The 20498-nt window shown below is 44.3% G+C and overlaps 1 protein-coding gene across 1 annotated transcript in view; it reads left to right on the top strand.

The window, feature by feature from the left end:
* Nucleotides 1–20498, top strand: part of ADAMTS12 (ADAM metallopeptidase with thrombospondin type 1 motif, 12) — a 167608-nt gene that overhangs the window by 51978 nt on the left and 95132 nt on the right. The window contains exon 3 of the mRNA XM_004678408.2: nt 16848–16998. Within this exon, the coding sequence (XP_004678465.1) occupies nt 16848–16998 (151 nt within the window). The remainder of the gene's footprint in view (nt 1–16847; nt 16999–20498) is intronic.

Here is a 20498-nt window from a genome sequence, read left to right as displayed (position 1 = left end):
GGCAGGGCTGAGAGTTGTACTATCATCTTCAGGGAATTGACAGGGAGGCCAGTGTTCTTTCTACCACAGTACATGGCCTCCTACGGCAAACAGCTGTAACTGAAAGGCGGACGAGACATGGGAGAGCGCCCAGCCGAGAGGTGGGCCAGGGAGCACAGGGAGTGACCATGGTGAAGAGTGTGTGGCCATGAAGATGACAGAGCCTGGCTAAGCGATAACCAGTTTGTCTTCCCCAGGGCCTGCTGTGGAGTCAAGTAAGGACAGTCCTGGCTTTATTCCATGTTCAGAGGCTGAAAGTGGAGCAGGAGAAAGGCAGATTGTTTAGTGCTCATGTCCTCAAGGCAGGGCGAGATTTCTGGGTTGTGATGTATTTTTCATGTAGCTGCTGTCCCTAGTTCTCTGACGAGTTTCAGATATTTCAGGGCTTCCCATGAGGCCCAGGTCTCCTTTTCTAAAGTTCATTTTACTCACATTTTTTATATTCTTTCCTTCCAACTTCTCCTCTCAACAGTTTTGGGCCAGCTTGCGAGCTAGTAGGACCGACGACATACACGTGAAAGCTAACCAGCACATGTGGGGTAGGGATGTTCCGAGCCAGAGTCTTGCTCGTAAATTAGTGCAATAGGAACATTCGGTTTTGGTCGTTCTAGCAGCTGGAGAGATACTGAAAGTAGCAGTAATTGATTGATTAAAGCTTGTTCCACAGTTGGTTACAGCATCAGTGAGTTTTTAGGGAGATATAATCTGAGAGGAGTCTGCCTCACAAGGCCTGCGTAAGGGGTATTGAATTCATTTGTAGCATTTTATCCTATATTCTTTTCTTCAGCTACCAGGTCATTGTACTTCCCAGTAGCATTTGCTAGAGATCAGAGTGCAGAATGCTTGGGTTCCGGGGGAAGAGAGTCACACCCTGAGGAAGACAATCCAGATGCCAGGCCCTACCACCCTGTCATTAAATTTTGTGGTACATCACTGTCTTCAGTACTTCTTCCAAGTTAAATTTAAACTTCTTCAGGATTGAAATGTCTTCCATTTCTTATGTGTCACTCGGTGCCAGGCCCAAGGTATTTGAAACGTTGCAGAAGTTTCAGTCATCTCTCCACTGAGTTTGACTATGGAGTCAGATCAGTGATGAGATTTGTCCCTGGATTCTCAGCTAGGATTCATCTGGGTGAGCTATTTGGAGCCAAGAAGCCTTAGTTTGTGTCTTGGCTCTAGCATTTACAAATCATGAATCAAAGTTTCACCTTCTGGAGAATGGAATGGCGACTGATTCATAGGGGCTTCCGCTGATAGCTGAAAGTAGAAGTTCCTGTGTGGTGGGATTTGGAAAGTTACTTTTTGAGCCAGGGAACATTGGCATCACTTGTTTATATGGGACAATTTTTGAGCATTCTCAGGCCCACAAAATAACCTATTGAAGTATACCAGGTAAGAAGATTCTACTTTCAGAAAGTGTGGAAACTTGTATCTTATATGACCCGCACTGTGATAAATTTAGAGGTCAATTTTCAGTTTTAGTCTCCGTTAATCTATCAGCTGCATTTTTGACACAGATGATCCCTTCTTCCTGTGTTCATGATAGAGCTTCCAGGGAACCAGACTGCCCCAGATTCCTTCCTGTGTCATTGGCCACTGTTTCTCAGTTTTATCTGCTGCTTCTTCCTTGATCATTTAAAGTAAGCGGGTCCCAGAGTCAACTTTCATTTCCCCTCTCTTTACGTATTCCGTAGAGATCTGTCTCACCCAGTTACAGATCAGGCTGATACATGCTGATGAGTCTGATAGTCCACAGTTCTCTCTCTCAGTCTTCAGACTTGTGTTCACCTAACTGATTCTCCAGTCCCTCTTATTACTCAATACCACTTCCTCCCCATCCCCTAAACTTATTCTACCCAGTTTATCCCATCCAGTTGATAAATACTTTAATCCTTTGGCTGCTCAAGTCAAAAATCTTGGAGCCATCCCTGAGATCTCTCTTTCTCTCTTTCTCTGCAAACCTTTGGAATCCCTTTTGGTTCAGGAGGACTACTGATATCTGGAATACCCACACTTCAGTTTCTCTCTGCCAGTTTCATTGCCAAGCTAACTCTCCAGGCTAACATCCCTCTGTAATCTGTCTAAGAATTATTGTCACACTGTCTCTGAGCTCTCCTTCTTGCTCCTGTCTTTTCTTCTCTACGTGGCTGTCAGAGAGATCCTTTGAAAGTTTAAGTAAGTCTGTGCCATCTTCTGCTTGATACCATGGGGTTATCATCCCCTCCATGTAGAACCCCAAGACCACCCCTGTGGTCGGTCAGGCTAAGTCTTACATGAACCCCATTCCCAAGCCATCTTCACTAGAGGATTTGTATTGGCAACCCCCTCTGCCTGGAACACTCTCCTCACTGACATTCCCCATGTCTTCGTTAAAATGTCACATTCCTCATGGGGTCCTTCCTATCTGTCATCCTTGAGTTGTTGAAGAGCATCTTTTTCTTTTTCCCGTCAAAGCTATCACCATTTAAAGATTTATTTATTTATGTATACAGACTGGGGTACAGACCAGAGGTGCAGGGGTGGTGAGAGGGTTCACCAGAGATAGAGTGGGGAGCAGAACAGGCAGACCTATGAAGTACACTGCTGAGGGGAGCAGCGGGTGGGTCAGGAGAGGTCTGCTGTGCCATGTGAGTCACCTCCCTGGGAGGGATCGAACTCACGCTGAAGCGGCTGCATCTAGCTTGCAGTGCTGCGTCCTAACCTGTTGCGCCACCAGAGAGGGCCTGCTAACACCCTTTAAACTTATGTCTGCTGCTTAGTTTGTGTTTCCTTCAGTTAGAATGTAAGAGCCATGAAGCTTTATTGAAAGAAGTAATGACATAATTCTTCCAAAATTGAGGACCCAGTCCTCAGATTGAAGAAGCATCCCTAGGCTCAAGTAGAAAAAAATAAACATAAACTGTGGCTAATTATAATAAAATTGTATTACATCAAAGATAGAGAAAAACATTAAAGTAACTAAGGGGAAGAAGAGGTTTCTTTGTAATGAATATTAAAATGATAAAGAGTTTGTCACTAGTGACAGTAGAGCTCAAGAAGATAGTGAAATATTTTCGGAGCACTGTGTGGAAAAAGGTGGTAACACAGAATTCTGAATCTGACCCAAGGGCTGGCAGCACTAGTTACCTGGTGGCAAGTGAGAAGTGCAGACCACAGACCTACTGAGTCACGGCAGTTTCACAAGATCTGCAGGTGTTCCATGGCTGCAGAATGCGGTTCCTTGAGCTTAATTGTCATTCATAGCATTTTCAAAGGCAGAATGCAAGAGAATTGCTTTGAAATTACTTCAGTGAAAGAAAGCGAAGCCAATAGGCAAGGAGAAGGGTGTGGGGATTGGCTGGTGTATGTGAACCTCAGCCTGGGTGGCTTATACTAGCCACAGGATGGGGAAACCACAGACCCAGGTGTGTGAGTGTGGGGGAATCAGTGGTTGCCATGGAAGCAGTTGTCAGGGAGATTGGGGACTGGCCTGGACCGGGGGTGCATCTCCGTGAGTTACTTCCTGGAAAACAAGCCGAGCCTCAGTCTTCTCATCTGTGCAAGGAGTTTGTTGAGATCACTGGTTTTCAAACTTTGTTGAACCTGAGCCTCAGCAAGAAAACCATTTTACTTAGCCCACTTCATTCATTTGAATCCATGCAATTAAATGTTTATCAGAATTCTGCTTTTCCCTTCCATGTGCCTTTGCACTGAGCTATTGGTATTTTCTGTTCTGCTTCCTCTTTAAATTTACTGTTAGGCTGTTGATTTGAGAAAAGACAAAGCTGGAGGTTCACTAGCTTTCTTTTTGCTTCTAACCATATGTAATGAGTTCTCACTGGTCAATATTAAATCATCTAATGCCTCTTGCGAACCACTTCTCAAACTTGACTGCACATTAGAACCTCTTAGGAGGTTGCTTTTTGCCAACTATGTCAATTGTGTGCTATCTCAGAAGTACAGATTTCATTGGTATCGTGTGTGTCTCATTGTCACTGAAGTCACAGCTTAGCCACATTTGCAAATGCCCCTGGTTACAGCTTAGCCACTCCTGCCAGACCCCGCCCTGAGCCCAAAGCATTTCTGCTTTGAATGGAAATGACGTTTGCAGGCTTTGCTTTCTGGTGGCTCTCCACAGAATATCACTTCTCTAATCCCTTCTGGTGACACCAGGAGTCCTTTCTTGTGTCTGAAGTCCACGCTTTGCCTGCCTCTTAAGCTCTGAATCTTGTCAGCCTCACTTCCTTGGGAACTGGGTAGACTCAGTTATCACCTCGGTGTCCTGCACGTCACCTTGTCCTTTCTGACTAGCCCTGTCCTCCTGGCCCAGGGGCGTTTCAGCGCACACTAATCACCTGAGAAAATACCTGAGAGATGCCGCTACCTGCATCTCTCCTCTTTCACAAGAAGCCCTGAGAGAGCTGGGTTCATACCTCTTGCTGGCACCAGCCCCCCCTCCCCCCCCATCGCCAGCTGCCTCTGCCTTCCACACCCCCCACTTTGGTCAAAATCACAGGTGTCTCTTGGAAGGTCGAATCCAGTGGACACCGTCTGTGGCTGCCCGCTGACCCTCAGAACAGTGCATGGTGGTATCACCTGGGCCTCCCTGTCAGCTCTTCCCTTGGATTTTGAATAATTTCACACTCCTTTTTCCTTCAAGTTTTAGAGATTGGTTGTGTAAGCCCCAACACAATACTCCAGCATGATGTTGTGCATTTACATGGGAACTATTTCCTGCTTAAGTGGAAAATTGTGCAGATGGCTTCTGGAAGACCTTCATTTTAAGCAGCTTCATTGCGAAATATTTCAATTCGAAGTCTGGACAGACTTTCTTCAGCTTGCTGATCTCCATTCACTGAGTAGACTTAAGTTAATCATTGGCATCCAGTTTGTTCCAGGGTTCTGGGTGGTTCTCCCTGTCTCCAGTGCCATCTGGGTTGAACAAAGCCAGGCACAGAAACCACAGTGCCGTTCCCCAGGGCCTCTGCTCTGGTAAGTACCAAGAAGAGGATCAAGCAGGATGCCCCAGGGCTGACCGAGGCTTGGGTAGAGCGTGGCTGTGGAGAGACCGTGGGCCAGGAAGGACGGAGTACGAACCTGCTGGTTCCGGGCCTCAGTCTCCAGCTCCACACTTTCTTACTTTGCTTCCTCATACACTGGTCAGTTCATCCCTCTGTCTCTTGCTGGTTTTATTCCCTCTCATGGGTTCATCCCATGTCTTCTTGTGTGTTTTATTTTTCCATGCCCTCATTTTCTCCCATTGCCATGCATATAAAGCCACTTTTTAAAATTTTGAAATTTCTCACCCAATCTTTGTCTTGGACTCCAAGACTGACGATCTCCAGTAAGACAGTGGATGTCATACAGACTTGACAAATTCAGTGTGTCCACAACTGAAATTCATTTTCTTCTCTAATCTCCATTCTGTCAGTGGAACCAACACTGCCAGGTGTCTGTCCATCCAGGTGTAGCCTGAACCCTGTCCATCCTCTTGACTGCATCCTGGTAACTCCCACAGCCCATGAGTCATCGTGTGCTGCTGAGTCTACACTTCCGCCGCCATCTCTGTCATGTGTCCTTGTCCCTGTCTTCCCTCTGCAGTCACCGACAGCAGCTGTGGATTCTGGGCTGCTCTGCCCTCTAAACTCACAGTCCATTTTCTACCTTCCTGCCTCTGATGTTTTGAAAATGTACAACTGCACACGTCATTCCCTCATTTAAAACCCATTAATGGCTTTCTGTGCCCTCCATAAAATGCCTGACCTACGTCATCCATCTAATGAGGCCCTCGCTTCTCTGGCCTTGTTACATGTCTCTGATCATTTTTCTTTTCTTTATTGAGGTGACATTGGTTTACAGCGCTGTGCATGATTTAGGGGAATGGGTGCCCCTCAAGTATCTGCCACCCGACCTGACTGGTCCCCTCCACCTTTGTTTCCAGCCCCCCTCCTCTGGCAACCTTATTCTGTGACATATTTCTAGGGTTTGTTTGGATTTAGTTTTTCAGTTTCTTTCCTTTTCTTCTTTTCTCTCTCTTAGTCCATGTGTGACTAAAGTCATTCAGTGTTTGTCTCCTCTGACTGTCTCATATTGTATAATATGAGACAGCCCTGGGGTTGCAAGTGACATGACTTCTAGGCTAGCCCAGCCTATCTTATCACTGTCGTTTTTCATTGTGTGTAACGACCATCTCTTCTTAGTACACTCATCTGTCCTTGGGTCCTTAGTTTGTTTCCTCAGCTTGGTTATTGTGTAAATAGTACTGCAGTGAACACAGGAGTGTTTATCTCCCTCAGCATTAGTGTTTTTGTATTCTCCAGGTAGATACCTAGAAGTGGGATTGCTGAATTGTATGGTAAATCTGGTGTATTTTTTTTTTAAAGATTTATTTTATTTGTGCATACAGAACTGGGGTGCAGGCCAGAGGTGCAGGGGCGGTGAGTGTCTTCACCAGAAACAGAGTGGGGAACAGAACAGGCAGATCGACAAAGTACACTGCTGAGGGGAGCAGCGGGCTAGATGCAGAGGTCTGCTGCACCATGTGGGTCACCTCCCTTGCCGGGGATCCAACTCGTGTTGAAGCAGGTGTGGATAGCTACATAGTGCTGCACTTTAACCCATTGCGCCACCAGAGAGGGCTAGTAAATCTGTTCTTAATGTTTTGAGAAACTGCCACATTATTTCCATCAATGCTGCATTAGCCCATCTTCACTTATAAGGAACTTTAAAAGGATATCTAAAGTATCCGGGAGCACTTTAGATGAATTGAACGACCAAGACTCAGAAATTTCCAGATCTGAAGTCACAAGTGTTTGTGGGTGTTTTCTCTAGAGAGTTTCTTCTGGAATGACTCAGCACTCACTGGTAACACAACTCAGCAGGTAGCCCTCTGAGCAAAGATGCTATTTCTGGACGTGGGAGAACACGGTGTTAGGAATAATACATGTGATAGAATAGGAAGAACACAGCTCACCTAGGAGATTTTCATGGATGTATATAGATCTTCCCGATATATATCTGCTGCTTCGTTGTATGTGTGTAAGTATATTGTACATAAGTATTTCGAGGTGGACATTCATTATCTGATTCAGATATATATGTGTGTACATATTTATGTGTGTGTGCCCACACATGTGTATGCATACATGAATCTTATCAAGTTTCTAGTCCATTTACCAGTTGACAGAACAGGGCATAGGAAGTGAATGGACAAATCTAAAATGTGGGACTTTCTTGAGGACAACTGACCTGGTTTCCACAACCAGCTACTGGTAGGGGAGGAAGGGGCAGAGCTGCTCTCTAATAAAGGGACGTAAGAGAAAACACGACCACATGCTACGTACAGACCTATTCTACACCTAATGTAAAAGGTGAACTGTGTGGAGATGGTTTTTGAGAAAAATGCAAACGTCTCTATTTATAGCACTCAGAATTGATTGTTTAACCTTGCTAGTTGTGCTAACGGCATTCTAGGTATGTTTGAAAATGTCTATAATCTTAAGAAATTTAGTGTGGTATTGGGGTGAAATGAGAAGCATGGGCTTTGCTTAGAAATATTTCAGCAGCCAACACTGGTGTTTCTTTAGCCGTAGAAAAGGCACGAGGGACAGGCCTGACATATCCAGGACCAGGCCACAGGGCTTGCGCTCCATCCTTCCAGAGACAAGTGGAGCACACCCGTGAGAAAATGTGCTTTCTTTCCACTGAGCCAGTCCATTTGCTAGGAACAGCAAGCAATTTAAAACAGGGGGAGCAAGCCGGAGCTCTGAAACACCAATGACAGGATGTCAGAAGCCTTGTCTCTAAGTTATTATCAAAATCCTGCTGTTGCTAACACTTCATCATTTACTTCCCAACCTGCTGGGAATTTGTGCTCTCTTTAGTCACTGGCAATTTCCCTCCTCAGTGGACCAGATTATTAGTTTCTGTTTTCCTCTCTGAGAGGCCAGTGGGGGAAGCCACAGAAACTTGCCTTGAATTTCTCTAGTGAATAAAGGAGAATTCTCCTGAGCATGCTGCTAGTGGACAGGGGGCCTGGGCAGCAGGGCGGTTGCCTTCTCCCAGCTCCTGGGTCATGGCCCACACTGTGGGGGTGGAGGGGACTGGTGTGCAGACAGACCTTGTGAGCGTTTAGTTGACTGATGTCACCGTGATGCCCACAGTGGGGCAGCAGCTGAGGATCCAAGACACAGCAGCTGCCAGGCCATCTCCTGCCTGAGTGTGTGTGGCTGGTCTGTAGGGAACTCCCACAAATCCACAATCTATTAAGCATCCCAGTGTTCCCACAGATCCAGGACATTACTCACAAGCAAAGCCACCCTTGACGTACAGGATCCGTGAGATCCTGAGCGTGTGATTCAGATTTCTGTGCCCTGCATCACATTTTCTGTGCTGGGGCATGACTGAGTGACGGTTTCTAGGCCTTCGAGGAGTGAAGAATCCCCTGAAGAGGCCTGTGGGAGCCTCACTAGCAGCGTCTGTAGAAGAGAGGGGTGCCCTTCCTCTTTACAGAGTTCAGGAGGCAAAGGATGATGTGGAGGATGTGTGTGGGAATGCTCCAGAAACCGTACTGTTCCAGCGAATGTTAAGTGGGGTTTTAGTGCAGTGGGTTTGCTTATGGTGAGTCACTCCCTACTCTGAAGTGGACCTTCTTGAAGGCTGTAATCCATGAGGCCCCTCACCACTTAAGAAATTCAAAATGGCTGGCTTTTCTCCTAATCACATCCCATGCCTTTCCCAACTCCCCTAGAAAATGAAATCCCCTGCAATTATCAAGAAGAGTAAGGCAGCGTTTCATTTCCTGTGCTTCTAACTGGTCTGTTTTACAGCCCTTCTTTTTCCTTCCTTTCCTTTTTCCCCTTCCTCTCTCCCTCCTTCCTTTCCTTCCCTCCCGACCTCTTCCTCCCTTATTTTCTCTATTGTTGATCCATTTCCATTTCCATATTTTCGGTCAGCCATTGTCTAATTTAATTGAATTTCTCTCCTTGTATTAGTGCTTATTTGTTGGATGGGCAGCAGGAGAGAGCTACCCAGGCCTCTCTCCAAGTTGCTGTTTATTTCAGTTAGAGGTGCCAGAAGCTGAAGACAACATAACACAGTCCCTGGCACCAAGGTTCATTACCCTTGGTTCATTACCCCACGGCCTGCTGAGTGCCGGACCACGGCTGGTGTCCAGGAGGGGTCATCGTGGGCAGGAGTCGTGTACCAGGACAGACGGGAGAGTGAGGTCTGGGGGGCACCACTGGCCGGTGGTCGCGGTGGGACAGGGGAGCCCTCTGCTTTGCAGCTGTTGGCGTCCGCCTGTCATCCTGATTGAAGTCGCCTTTTCCCGCCTGTTGCGTGGGGCTGCGAGCGCCTTGGAGCCTGGGACTGTCTTATGTTGTCTTGTGCTCTGGCACTAGAACCGTCCTCACACACTTAGGTCGGTGAGTGTCTGTTTAATGCAAGTGGAAGGGGGAGAAGCAAGCAGCCCCATTTCTTAGCCTGCTGTCCTGTTTATCTGTGAAATGTTGAAGACAATCATTCCTTTCCTCTACCTGGGGGGCTTCTCTAGACCCCTCCTCAGGATGTCGCCTGAGGCTTCCCCAAGGACTGGGGCATGGGGGGAGGGTGGGAAGGATGGATCTGGGAACCAGGAAATAGGCCTATCCCAAGGATAGACCATAGAGAGGAAGCCACTCCACTCCTGTGCATAGACTCGGTCACGAAGGTCACAGTCAGGTCACTTGCATATTCAGTGATTACTGTTTTCTTCTTTTTATTTTTTTTAAAGATTTGTTTATTTATGCATACAGAACTGGGGTGCAGGCCAGAGGTGCAGGGGCAGTGAAAGTCTTCACCAGAGAGAGAGTGGGGAGCAGAACAGACAGATCAACTAAATACACTGCTGAGGGGAGCAGTGGGTGGGTCAGGAGAGGTCTGCTGCACCAGGTGGGTCACCTCCAGGGGCCAGGGATCAAATTTCACCAAAGTAGCTGCAGCTCTTGCTTGCAATGCTGCACTTTAACCTGTTGCGCCACCAGGGAGGGCCTGTTTTCTTCTTTTTATGAACCAGCTTTAAGGTTTTGTCCACAGATGCTGAACAGTGGCAGAGGTTTTGAGCAAATTACTAGACAGATCAAGGGAGCTTGTCAATGTGCACTGGCCTGGAAGTAACTGGATCGTCACCTTAATTTGTTTGAAGTCCTCATGTTCTCTTCTCTACAAAATTGTCCCTCTAAAAGCAATAGGAATGTTTATTTCAGTTTTATTCTCTGGTGATCAGAGGACATACTTAGTGTAATTTTAATCCATTGAAACTTTTTGATGATTCTTTATAGCCTGAATTGTTCACTCTAATTAGATTCATCTCAGTAGATAGCGATAAAAGGGAAAAAGCCAGCTAGACAGCAAAGGATACCTTGCCAGTGGGGTGAGGTTAACTCTTCTCCTCTTGAGAATTTGGAAAGCAGTGTGAGTATAATGTTAGCCTTATAAAGTCCCAGAATCAGTCTTTGGTGGTAAAAGTGAAGGTTTAGGCTCTTTTGTAGATCTTTCTATGGAAAATACTCAACTCTGTTTCTTTTCATGTCGATCTCTCTGCATCACTTGGCATTCTCTCCTTTCACCTCGCCCAGAGACAGTTTTTATTGCAATGTGGCAGCAAGAAAACAGTCACACGACTCATTTGTGCTGTCTTATCAATATTATGGACTCCATCCTCTTTGAAACATCCACCAGATACCCTGTACAAATTGCATAAGGTCAAAAGAAACCTTCCATTACTGAAAATCTGTGCACTTCTGTCTTTCAGAGAACAAGCTTCAAGTACATCATCTGGTTTCCTTTTAACCTCGGCTGACGGGAAGCTCAGGGCAAATTTAGTTTTCAATTACATTAATGCTCAAATTCAGTCTTTGTGTTAATATACTTACCTCTTACTGTTCTTCGTGGATTTGATTTTCCTTCTCTACCTTATGAAGCATCTATGTGTATTTTTGATTAGAGGTAACTCTGATTTTTGGTAACTAGTGGCATATTATTCAAATTTGTTTCTAAGTGTAGTTATGCTCTGTCAGTGACTGTAAGAAAAACAGTGGCGGTAATGATGATAATGATGACAGTGTTGTTGTTCAATAACCTGCCCACTCCTGCTTCATTCTTAACTCCCAACCCCACTCCATGGTCCCTTTATTCACCTCAGAGGTTCTATTCTTCCATTTGCTGCTCTGTTTCTCTTCTACGTCAAAATATAAATGACTGATAATAGCTGTAATTATTATTCTTCAAGAAGGGTTTATGTTTTCCAAGGATAAATGTTCTGAGTTAACAGGGAGAGGCTCATTTGATGGAATGACAGCTTTTATGGGCTTTGGATCGTTCTTGGAAATTTTCTTCTGTTGGTTTCCAAATACTGTCATACTGGCTTTCAGCAGCGTCATCAGGGTACTTTTTTTTAAAAGGGTAAAATTCCTAGATTCTTTCACCTGAGATTCTGATGCATTAGACTCCTGGAAACTCGGAGTTTGTACTTTACATTTTTCCTCCCGAAGTGTTTTCCCGGTCACAGCATCATTTCCAAAAAGTTGCAAGCATGGTTTTCTTATAAATACTTATTTGTATGTAAAAGTTTAATTACTTCATTAAAGAGGGCACCAGCAACATAGTAAAACTAGCCAAAGAAGGATATGAGTAATCATTAATTGAAGAGATGCTGGAAAAGAATGCCACGTCAGACAGAACATAGGTTAACGTTATGCAAAGTTTAAAAATGATCCTTCAGGATTATCTTCTTTACTGGACACTAACCATTTGCATTTCTGCTGGACCAAAATAATTTTCAGCTTTTCAGTTTTCTACTGGGTATTTCTAGCTTCCCAAGATGACTCTCACCAAAGATAAAGAGCAACTTAAATAAGAGTCCTTTCCAGTAGAGCATTGGGCAACCTTTAAGTGAGCCTGTTATGTAAGATGCCAGTGTGAAATAAAAAGGACACGCTGTCATCATTTTGCATTATTCACAGTTTTGGATATTTTTTCCGTAGCATTATGTACAGCCAGCTCACACTGCACTAGCATAGTTCACCCATGTAGAAGCAACCCCAAAACATGTTATTTGGTGCCAAATTGGCTGTAAATGTCAGTACCTCTGAGGATCTTGGAGCCCCTAGGTTCTGGTGTGCTTTTATAGAGCCCTACACTTCCCCTGTCAGGAATTTTACTCCAATTTATTTGGCTCATTTAATTCTGTTTTCTGTTAGACCACAAACTCCGTAAGTGTGGGAGTGTGTAGTTTGCTCACTGGTATCCTTAGGGCTTTGAATGAGAAGCACCAAATACATGCTTCTTGCACAGATAGTGAAAGTGATGATCTCAGACCAGGTTAGTGTGACGTGAGACTGAAATCCGGTAGAGAGAGTTCAGAGGAACTGGGGCAATGCTTAATGCTTAATGCTTAATGGTCAGCTGCTTCCTGACCAGGTTCTCTGGATGAAGGGCCAACTCAGTTCCTGTTTTTCCCCTCTTGATATACAGGACTGAAAGTTACATATGCTTCTTCCAGAAAATCAGTCAACATTAACATCCTAAATAAACTTAGTAGCTCATCACGTGGAGGGCTGTGTTACACTCCTGGGGAAAAAGTATTCAACATCAAGGATAACTTGGGGCTAGGCAGGTATAGGTGTATGCTGGCCAAAGACACCTGATTGGTATGAGATTCTTCTTCTTCTTCTTTTTTAAATATTTATTTATTTGTACATACAAGAATCAGGGTATAGGCCAGAGGTGCAGGGGCAGTGAGAGAATCCACCAGAGACAGAGTAGGGAGCAAAACAGGCAGACTGAGGAAATACATTGCTGAGGGGAGCAGCGGGCAGGTCAGGAGAGGTCTTCCGCACCATGTGGGTCAGCTCCTTGACTGGGGGTTGAACTCATGCTGCAGTGGCTTTGAATAGCTTCACAGTGCTGTGCTCTAACACGTTGCACCAACAGGGAGGGCCCCACTTCTTCTTCCCAGTTTTACGCATATACATAGGTCCTGGCTGCTCCAGCAGTCAGGATGATTCTGGGTTCAGTCACTAAGAATTCCCAGAGCCTGCCACTGTGGTGCAGGACATGAGGGGGGTGTGGACGGTACAGGTGCACCTAGAGTCCACCCCAGCCATCGCTGCTTGGTAGCAGATTTCCATGATACAGAACATAGGTTACCCAGCGGCAGCCAGTTCTCATTTTGAAGTACCCAAGTGAGGAGACCTAAAAACTGAAGCGAGTGTGGTTCTTTTTTATTTTTTGAATAATTTGGTATTTTATTTATTATTATTTTTATTGGGGTAACGTTGGTGTACAACACTATATGTGACTGAAAGCATAGGTCACACCTCTTCAAATGCATGTTACACATCACACCCACCGGAGTCCTCCACCAAAGTCCACTGAATCCCCCTCTTCCCAGTCCCCTGCCCTCTCTGGTATCTTCAGTTCGAGAGTTCAAGTTCAGTATCAGATGATTTCACTCATAAGTAGAATATGGAGAAATAAAACAAAGCAACAGACAAAACTAAGCCAAAACATACCTGAAAAGCTCTTAAAACTGCCTGCTCTCTACCAACTCCAGTAAATAATAATTAAGAATATGACCTTTTGAAGCGTTAAGCAGACTGATTATTGGAAAGTTGACCAAAGAGTTACTGTGTTGTGTCTAACTTCAAGGCAAAACAAGCCCTGGAGGCTGAAATGTCTTTAAATAAAAAGATAAGCATTAAGTGTTATTCTTAGAAGAACAAAGATTTGGAGAGGAGATTGAATCATGACCACCTTCCGTTCTAAGGGTCCTGGCTCTCCCTGTGCCTTCCCTGTCTGGGCTGTGTGCAAAGTCTTCTCAGCTGTCTCAGCTGTCTGAAAGGTTCTGTTCCCAAACTGGGGAGCAGGACTCACTCTCCAACGCCCACATCACAGATACCTCCTTGATGAGCCCTCCCCAGATGGGGTTCATTTATTTCTTTTCAGAAAATCACAGCGTGGTATCTGCCTCTTTTCATCACCTTTTTTGTATTAGAGTTATTCATGTGTGTATCTGGAAGGCAAAATACAAATATTTTCATATATAAGTCATGTGTGCTTATCTGAATGCACTTCAGATAGTAGGAGCTTGAAATCATTTGAGTGTAGTGGAAAAGTGCCCAGGACTAGCTCAGTTTTTAAAGCAGTACAGAGCTGGCTTTAAGATTATACTGTGCACTGTAGCACAGTCTAGTGATTGCCTCTTTTTATTTTTATTTTTGCTAATATTTTTATATTAGGGTAAAGCTGGGTGTACAATTACTCTCTTAACCATTGTTACGCGCATAGTTCTCTATGGTTGTGCTACCCCAGAGTCCACCCACGGCACTTTCATCTTGCAGAACAGAAACTCTGTACCTAATAAACTATACTTCCTTATTTATGATTTTTTTCCCCTAGCGTTCAAACTTCATAGCAAAATTAATTGGAAAATATACCTGTTTCACGTATGTTCTACCTCCATTATCAACACTCCAGACTTCCTCACCCCATCATACTGGCAGATTTGTTACCATTAATTCTGTTTATTGATATTAAGCAGAATAGAGAATGACTTTTCACAAAATGGAAGTGGCATCCTAGTGTCGAGGGTGATATTAGATAAGATTAGTAGTAAATCTATGCTGATATACTCTCAGTAATAGTATCATAAAGACAAATAAAAGAGGCAAGTAGATAGGTTACGAGGGTGTGAACTGCTTACATTTCTGCTTATGTGGCCAGGGAAGGACTTTCTAGAAGATATCATCAGAAGTGCATGTGTCTAGGAGAAGCAGATGAGGGCAGAATTGGAGGGCAAGGGATCCTGAAAGAAGAGGATTTAATCATCCCCAGCCCCTGCCCAGCCCTAGTGCAAGGCCAGCTGGTGGCTTTGATCCCTAACTTATTCTAATGTGTAGATCAGACATGTTTGGGAAGTACTTTTAAAACATCTATATGTTGTCACAAAAGCCCCAGATAAAGTTGTGGACACAGGACCCATGGGAGCTGGACCTATTTGGGGTTCCTAGTAAGCTCTGGAGGAAGCTAAGTCACAGGCAGTTAAAAACTCCCCTTTCCTCACACAGTGTACAGATCACAAATTAACAAAAAGTGCGCGAGAAACCAGCTTGTCCACACAGTTTCCCAGCTGGCTTCAGGAAGGTTGACACTTGATCCTCATCTCCCCACAGATTTCAGATTTTCCTCTACTTGGTTCGTAGTTGGAAAAACCAGGGCCCCGCCTGCGCAACCATTTCCTCCTTTATGCTCTAGAGGTCAAGCAGAATGTCGCTGGTCAGCTTGTGGTGGGTTCCCGTATCTGTGCAACGAGTCTCCCCTTTCCCAGCAGACTCCTGGCATTTCAGTTGCTTGCCAGGGATTTATAGTTCTGTGTCTTTGTTTTCTTGTGATAACAAAGTCTGGTTAAGTTACAGCAATTGGGTTGCAGCTTGAGAGGTAACAGCTCTTGTGTCTTAGCAGGAGTCACAGCTCTTACTTTACCGCTTGAGTATTTCTGCAGAAATGTCACAGCTCCAGTATCACAGCAAGTGTTTATTTGGGGCTTCAGGACTGCAGTTGGGGCGTGTGGTGGGGGAAGAGTACAAACTTAAGGAGCTCTTAAGCTGAAAGCGCTGAGTAGGGGCCCTCCCTGGTGGCACAATAGATTAAAGCAGTGTACTGCAAAGCTGGCCGCAGCTGCTTCAGAGTTCCATCCCCGGCCAGGGAGGTGACCTACATGGCACACTAGACCTCTCCTCACTCACCCGCTGCTCCCCTCAGCAGTGTATTTAGTCGATTTGCCTGATCTACCCCTCACTCTGTCTCTGGTGAATCCTCTCACTGCCCCTGCACCTCTGGCATGTACCCCAGTTCTGCATGAAGAAATAAGTAAATAAAAAAAAAAAAGAAAGAAAGCTTTTGGGAGTGCTTATATAGGCAAGAGGTCAGCTTTATGCAAGTGAGATTTTCAGTTAGTATAGTTTTGATTGGTGACAAGTTTATAAAGAAGTGATTGGTCGAATTTCAATCTTGCAAGTGGCTTGCTGGTGCAGTTTCATTTTTTCGGGACTCTGGCTGTCAGCATGCTGGGTGCCAGCACTTACATGGGCTTGACCCTCAACAGCTTCTGCAGTCTGGTTGGTTGGTACCTGCCTCTGGATGGTTCCAAGTTAGTTGTTCTTTATCATTCCCTCCTCCTTGATCAAATTTTTTCCTCTGGAGAAATTCCCAGTTGCTGGGATAGACATGTCCCAGGAGAACATGTCCCCTGGGGCAAGGGCAGCAGATTCTAATGCAGGTACAGTGGAGATTAGTTTTCGGATTTAGGATAACATTTGAAAGGAGAATGACATTGCACTTTGAAGTCCAACGGCTGCAACATGGAGCAGGGGCTACGAAGCCATGGGCAGATGTTCTGAAATGTTGTCAGTTGAGTGTGAAGTATCGAGACCAGCTCCAGAGAACAACTGGGAGGCATTTGTTGGTCTTTAAAGCATCGTACATATCTAGTGACGGGCTATGGGGGAGTGTTCAAGCACCTGCAAAATTGTATGTTACCTTTGGAGAATGTGCCTAGGTGTGAGTTTTTCCATAGTCTCAAAGAGATCCCTGGGCTAAACACTCAATAACTGTGACTTTTAAAGACGGTTCATGAAACTTTCTGTGTAGCGCTACTCTGTGAGGCACTGGCAGACGCTGGACGCACAGGTCTTGGGGGCTCCAGATGGATGCCATCTTCACTTTCCTAATTTTCCTTGCATAGACATAAACTTGATTCCAATTAACCTTTGTATTGCATACATTTACAGACTGGAGTTTTCCATCTGCCACACGGAGATTTTTTTATTGAGCCTGTCAAAAAGCATCCACTGACTGAGGGAGAGTACCACCCACACATCATTTACAGGAGGCAGAGGAAGAATGTGCCAGAGATGAAGGCGCCAACCTGTGGAGTAAAGGGTATCGTGATTTAAATCTCTTCCCTGGATTGAGGGCTTTGTTAACAATTGTTTTTTATTGTCTTATTACAATGTGACCTGTTCTTATGCAAATGCCCTCCCCATTGCATTTCTCCATCTTCAAGTCTTTTATATTCATACTGGGATTTTTTTTTTTTAATCTATATCTTAACATATTTGTTAATGATACTACGGTGTTTGGTGACACATTTCTTTAAAACACTTCTGAATCTCTGAAGGTTAAACTGAAGACATGATTTTCAGCATCAGCAGTGTCATAATTCACTAGTGTGGAATATTACCAGAGAGCTCATTGTATCTGCATGTGGAAGACAGATTTAAATGTTTGATGATAATGATGTGTAAAGAGAGGCTGAAAAAAATATCAACACAATATCTGATGATGAAATGCACTCAGCTGCTTTGGGCTGTGTTCTGTTCTCAGTTCCTGGAGGCATTGTTCCCTGGCCCTGTTACCCCAGGGAGAAGCTGATCTGCTCCTTTCTGCTAGGTACAAAACAGCTTTAGGTAGCTGCCAAAACTAAAGTGACTGAATTATTCCCTTGCATTGCCTACACGCTCTTTTTTTTTTTTTAAAAAAGATTTTTATTTGTACATACAGAACTGGGGTACAGGCCAGAAGCTCAGGGGCAGCAAGAGGCTTCACCAGAGACAGAGTGGGGAACAGAACAGGCAGATCGACGAAGTACACTGCTGAGGGGAGCAGCGGGCGGGTCAGGAGAGGTCTGCCACGCCATGGCAGATGCCACGCCATCTCCAGGGCAGGAGGGAATCGAACTCATGCAGAAGTGGCTTTAGATTCTCAGTGCTGTGCTTTAACCCGCTGCGCCACCAGGGAGGGCCGCCTACACGCTCTTTAATGTGTGGGAGATAATAGACTGTACCAGCGTGTTTTCTTTATTGTGTAGTTTCTCCTTTCTTCAGAGGAAAACAAAAACAGACAATGACTAGAGAAAACAGTTAACAAAAGGAGTCCTAGTGTATACGTATACTATATACGTATATCTCTTAAGGACTTAAAAAGGGCTAGGCTGTTAGATGGATTTTAGGTTACACTAATCAGATAGGTCAGATGATAGCAGTTACAGGGTTCAACTATGGTAGAGAGGGACCTACACAGGAAAGATCAGGGTTTGGGATTTCCTGTGCCAGTGCTCAGATAGAAACACAGGGTCTAGGTCCTGGCATGCTTGTGATCACACCAGTTGACCTAGGCATGAAGTCACTTGAGCGCTGGCTAATGACATGGCTACTGCTGGTTAATTCCATCATGTCTGCAGAGTGACATGGTATAACAGGCTATGACCTGATTCATCCCCCTAGATCACATTTCAGGTTTTTTTCACCTGGTTCATATTTTACTTATTCATTAAACAAATATCTATTGGGTGTCTTTATGCCTGAGTCTCTCCAAAGCTGTATGGATAGGATCTACTTCTTGGCCTGAAGAGCTGACAATTTGGTATAGGATATGGATAATAGGGACCCCGTTCTGGCTTTATCTTTATGATATGTGGGTAAGATCATAAAGAGAAATGAAATTGGAATACATGCATTGGGATTTTTGTCACTATGCCAGGGTACTTTGCTATATCGTCTACTCATTTTTCTCAGTTGTATAGTACTCTGTTGTGTGACTCTTCCATTTGATCCCATTTCCTGTAAGTAGATATGTATTGCTTCCAGTTTGGGGTTATTATAAATTATGTTTCAAAAGCTAATCTTGTATCTGTATCTTAGAACACAAATTCATAGAAGTTTCAATTCTGTATATCTAACAATAGAATGAAATCGTGATATAGGATAGAACATCTGTGAGTTTAGCTAATAACTAGGTGATTTTACCAGATAAGCACTGGTAAATGCTGTCCAAAGTTGACATTCAACAGCAGTGAATATGAGTTCCCATTGTTCATATGGAATTCTCAGCCACCAATTTGGTGGCTCTTACTTGGTAATTCACTATGTCGAATTCTTCATGAATAGTTTTTCTCTCTGTACCCTCCACCCAGTTTGTATTTGCTTGTTTTCTGGTTCACTTTTCACTTAATCTTTAATCTGACTTTTCAGGTTAGGACCTAGGAGGGTCCTAATTTTGCCTCCTTTCTTCAGAGTAAAAGTAGGCAGCAGCAGATGCCCCAGGTCAGCTGCCAGCTCCGTGCCTCAGTCAGTATTCACCCAGAGAAATAAAACTTGCAGTAAATAGATATATATATTATATACAGTGTTATTACATAACATCCTTATATATTACACACAATATTACAAAAGTTAATTATAAATAGAATATGTAAAAGAGATGTATTGCAAGGGGTTGCTTTATGTGTTTGTGGGGGCAGGCCAGGCAAGTTGCATGTCCGGGGGAGGCTGTCAGGAGGGAAGGCTGGAACTCTCAGGCATGTGCAGAAGGAGAATTACTTCTGGGAAGCCTCAGTGGTGCTTTGAAGGTCTTTCAACTGCTGAATCAGGCCCATCCGATTATTAATAATCTTATTTACTTAAAGTCAACTAAGGATAGACTTTCATCACATCTACAAATAACCTTAACAACAACCAGATCAGTGCCTGAATATCTGGTTACTGTACACTGGTCAAGTTAACATAAAAAAGATCACCGCCCTGAGTTTCTGGTTGTTTTCCTCTGAATTTCTGCTTACTTGCTTGTAAGTTTCTTCCTTCCTACATTTGGCCCATTTCCTACATTGGCCTGTTTTTATGCTGTGAGTGTTTTTAGGGGCTTCGTAGTAGGAGACGTTTTCAGAATATTTCTCCACCATATTATAAGAAATCGCCTTTAGTGGATTCTTGTCTCGATACTTGGAAATTTTTGAGTTGCTTTTTAAATGGCAGGCAGAGACATTATTAAATATTAGCAAATGCCAAGTAGGGTAATGTTAATGGCAGTGCATTAGAACTAATTAGTAGATCAGGTCACTAATCTGCTATAACCTGGGGAGCTTTCATCGAAACCCACTGGAACTGAAGTGCTTCTAAACAACCATTATACGCCGCATCGAGTCTAAGCTGCTATACTGGTTCTCCTGGGCTAACAGTGAAATTTCTTGGTACAACCAGCCTGAGATTTGTCTTGACTTTCTTGCCTACCTGATTGCCTCCTGACTGGAGAGCTCGGCGACATCCATGCTGTGCTTTGCCATGAGGTGACACAACTGTTTCATTGTTCTACGCTTCCTTTTTAATTTTTTCTTTTTCTGAAGTGGCAGATAGTTTTTGATGACCAGTTTGCAGACTGGCAGGTGGATTGGCAAAGTGCTTCTAAGTGGACGCCAATGAGAAGACTGCAAGGACTCATGAGAGCATTTAGGGAGATAATGTGTGAATGAGCAGGAAGTTAAAATGGCCACCCTGCTGGTTTGCTTGCTTACTAAAATGCAAGCCTACATCCTGAGCACTCAGGCTGGCCACCTGGGCTCTGAAATACTCTTCATCCAGTCAAGGGCTTCACTCAAAGCCAGGCTG

This window comes from Condylura cristata, unplaced genomic scaffold, assembly GCF_000260355.1.
Source record: "Condylura cristata isolate star-nosed mole 26May11 unplaced genomic scaffold, ConCri1.0 scaffold00007, whole genome shotgun sequence".
Classification (NCBI taxonomy): domain Eukaryota; kingdom Metazoa; phylum Chordata; class Mammalia; order Eulipotyphla; family Talpidae; genus Condylura; species Condylura cristata.
This window is presented reverse-complemented; position numbering and strand designations above follow the sequence as displayed.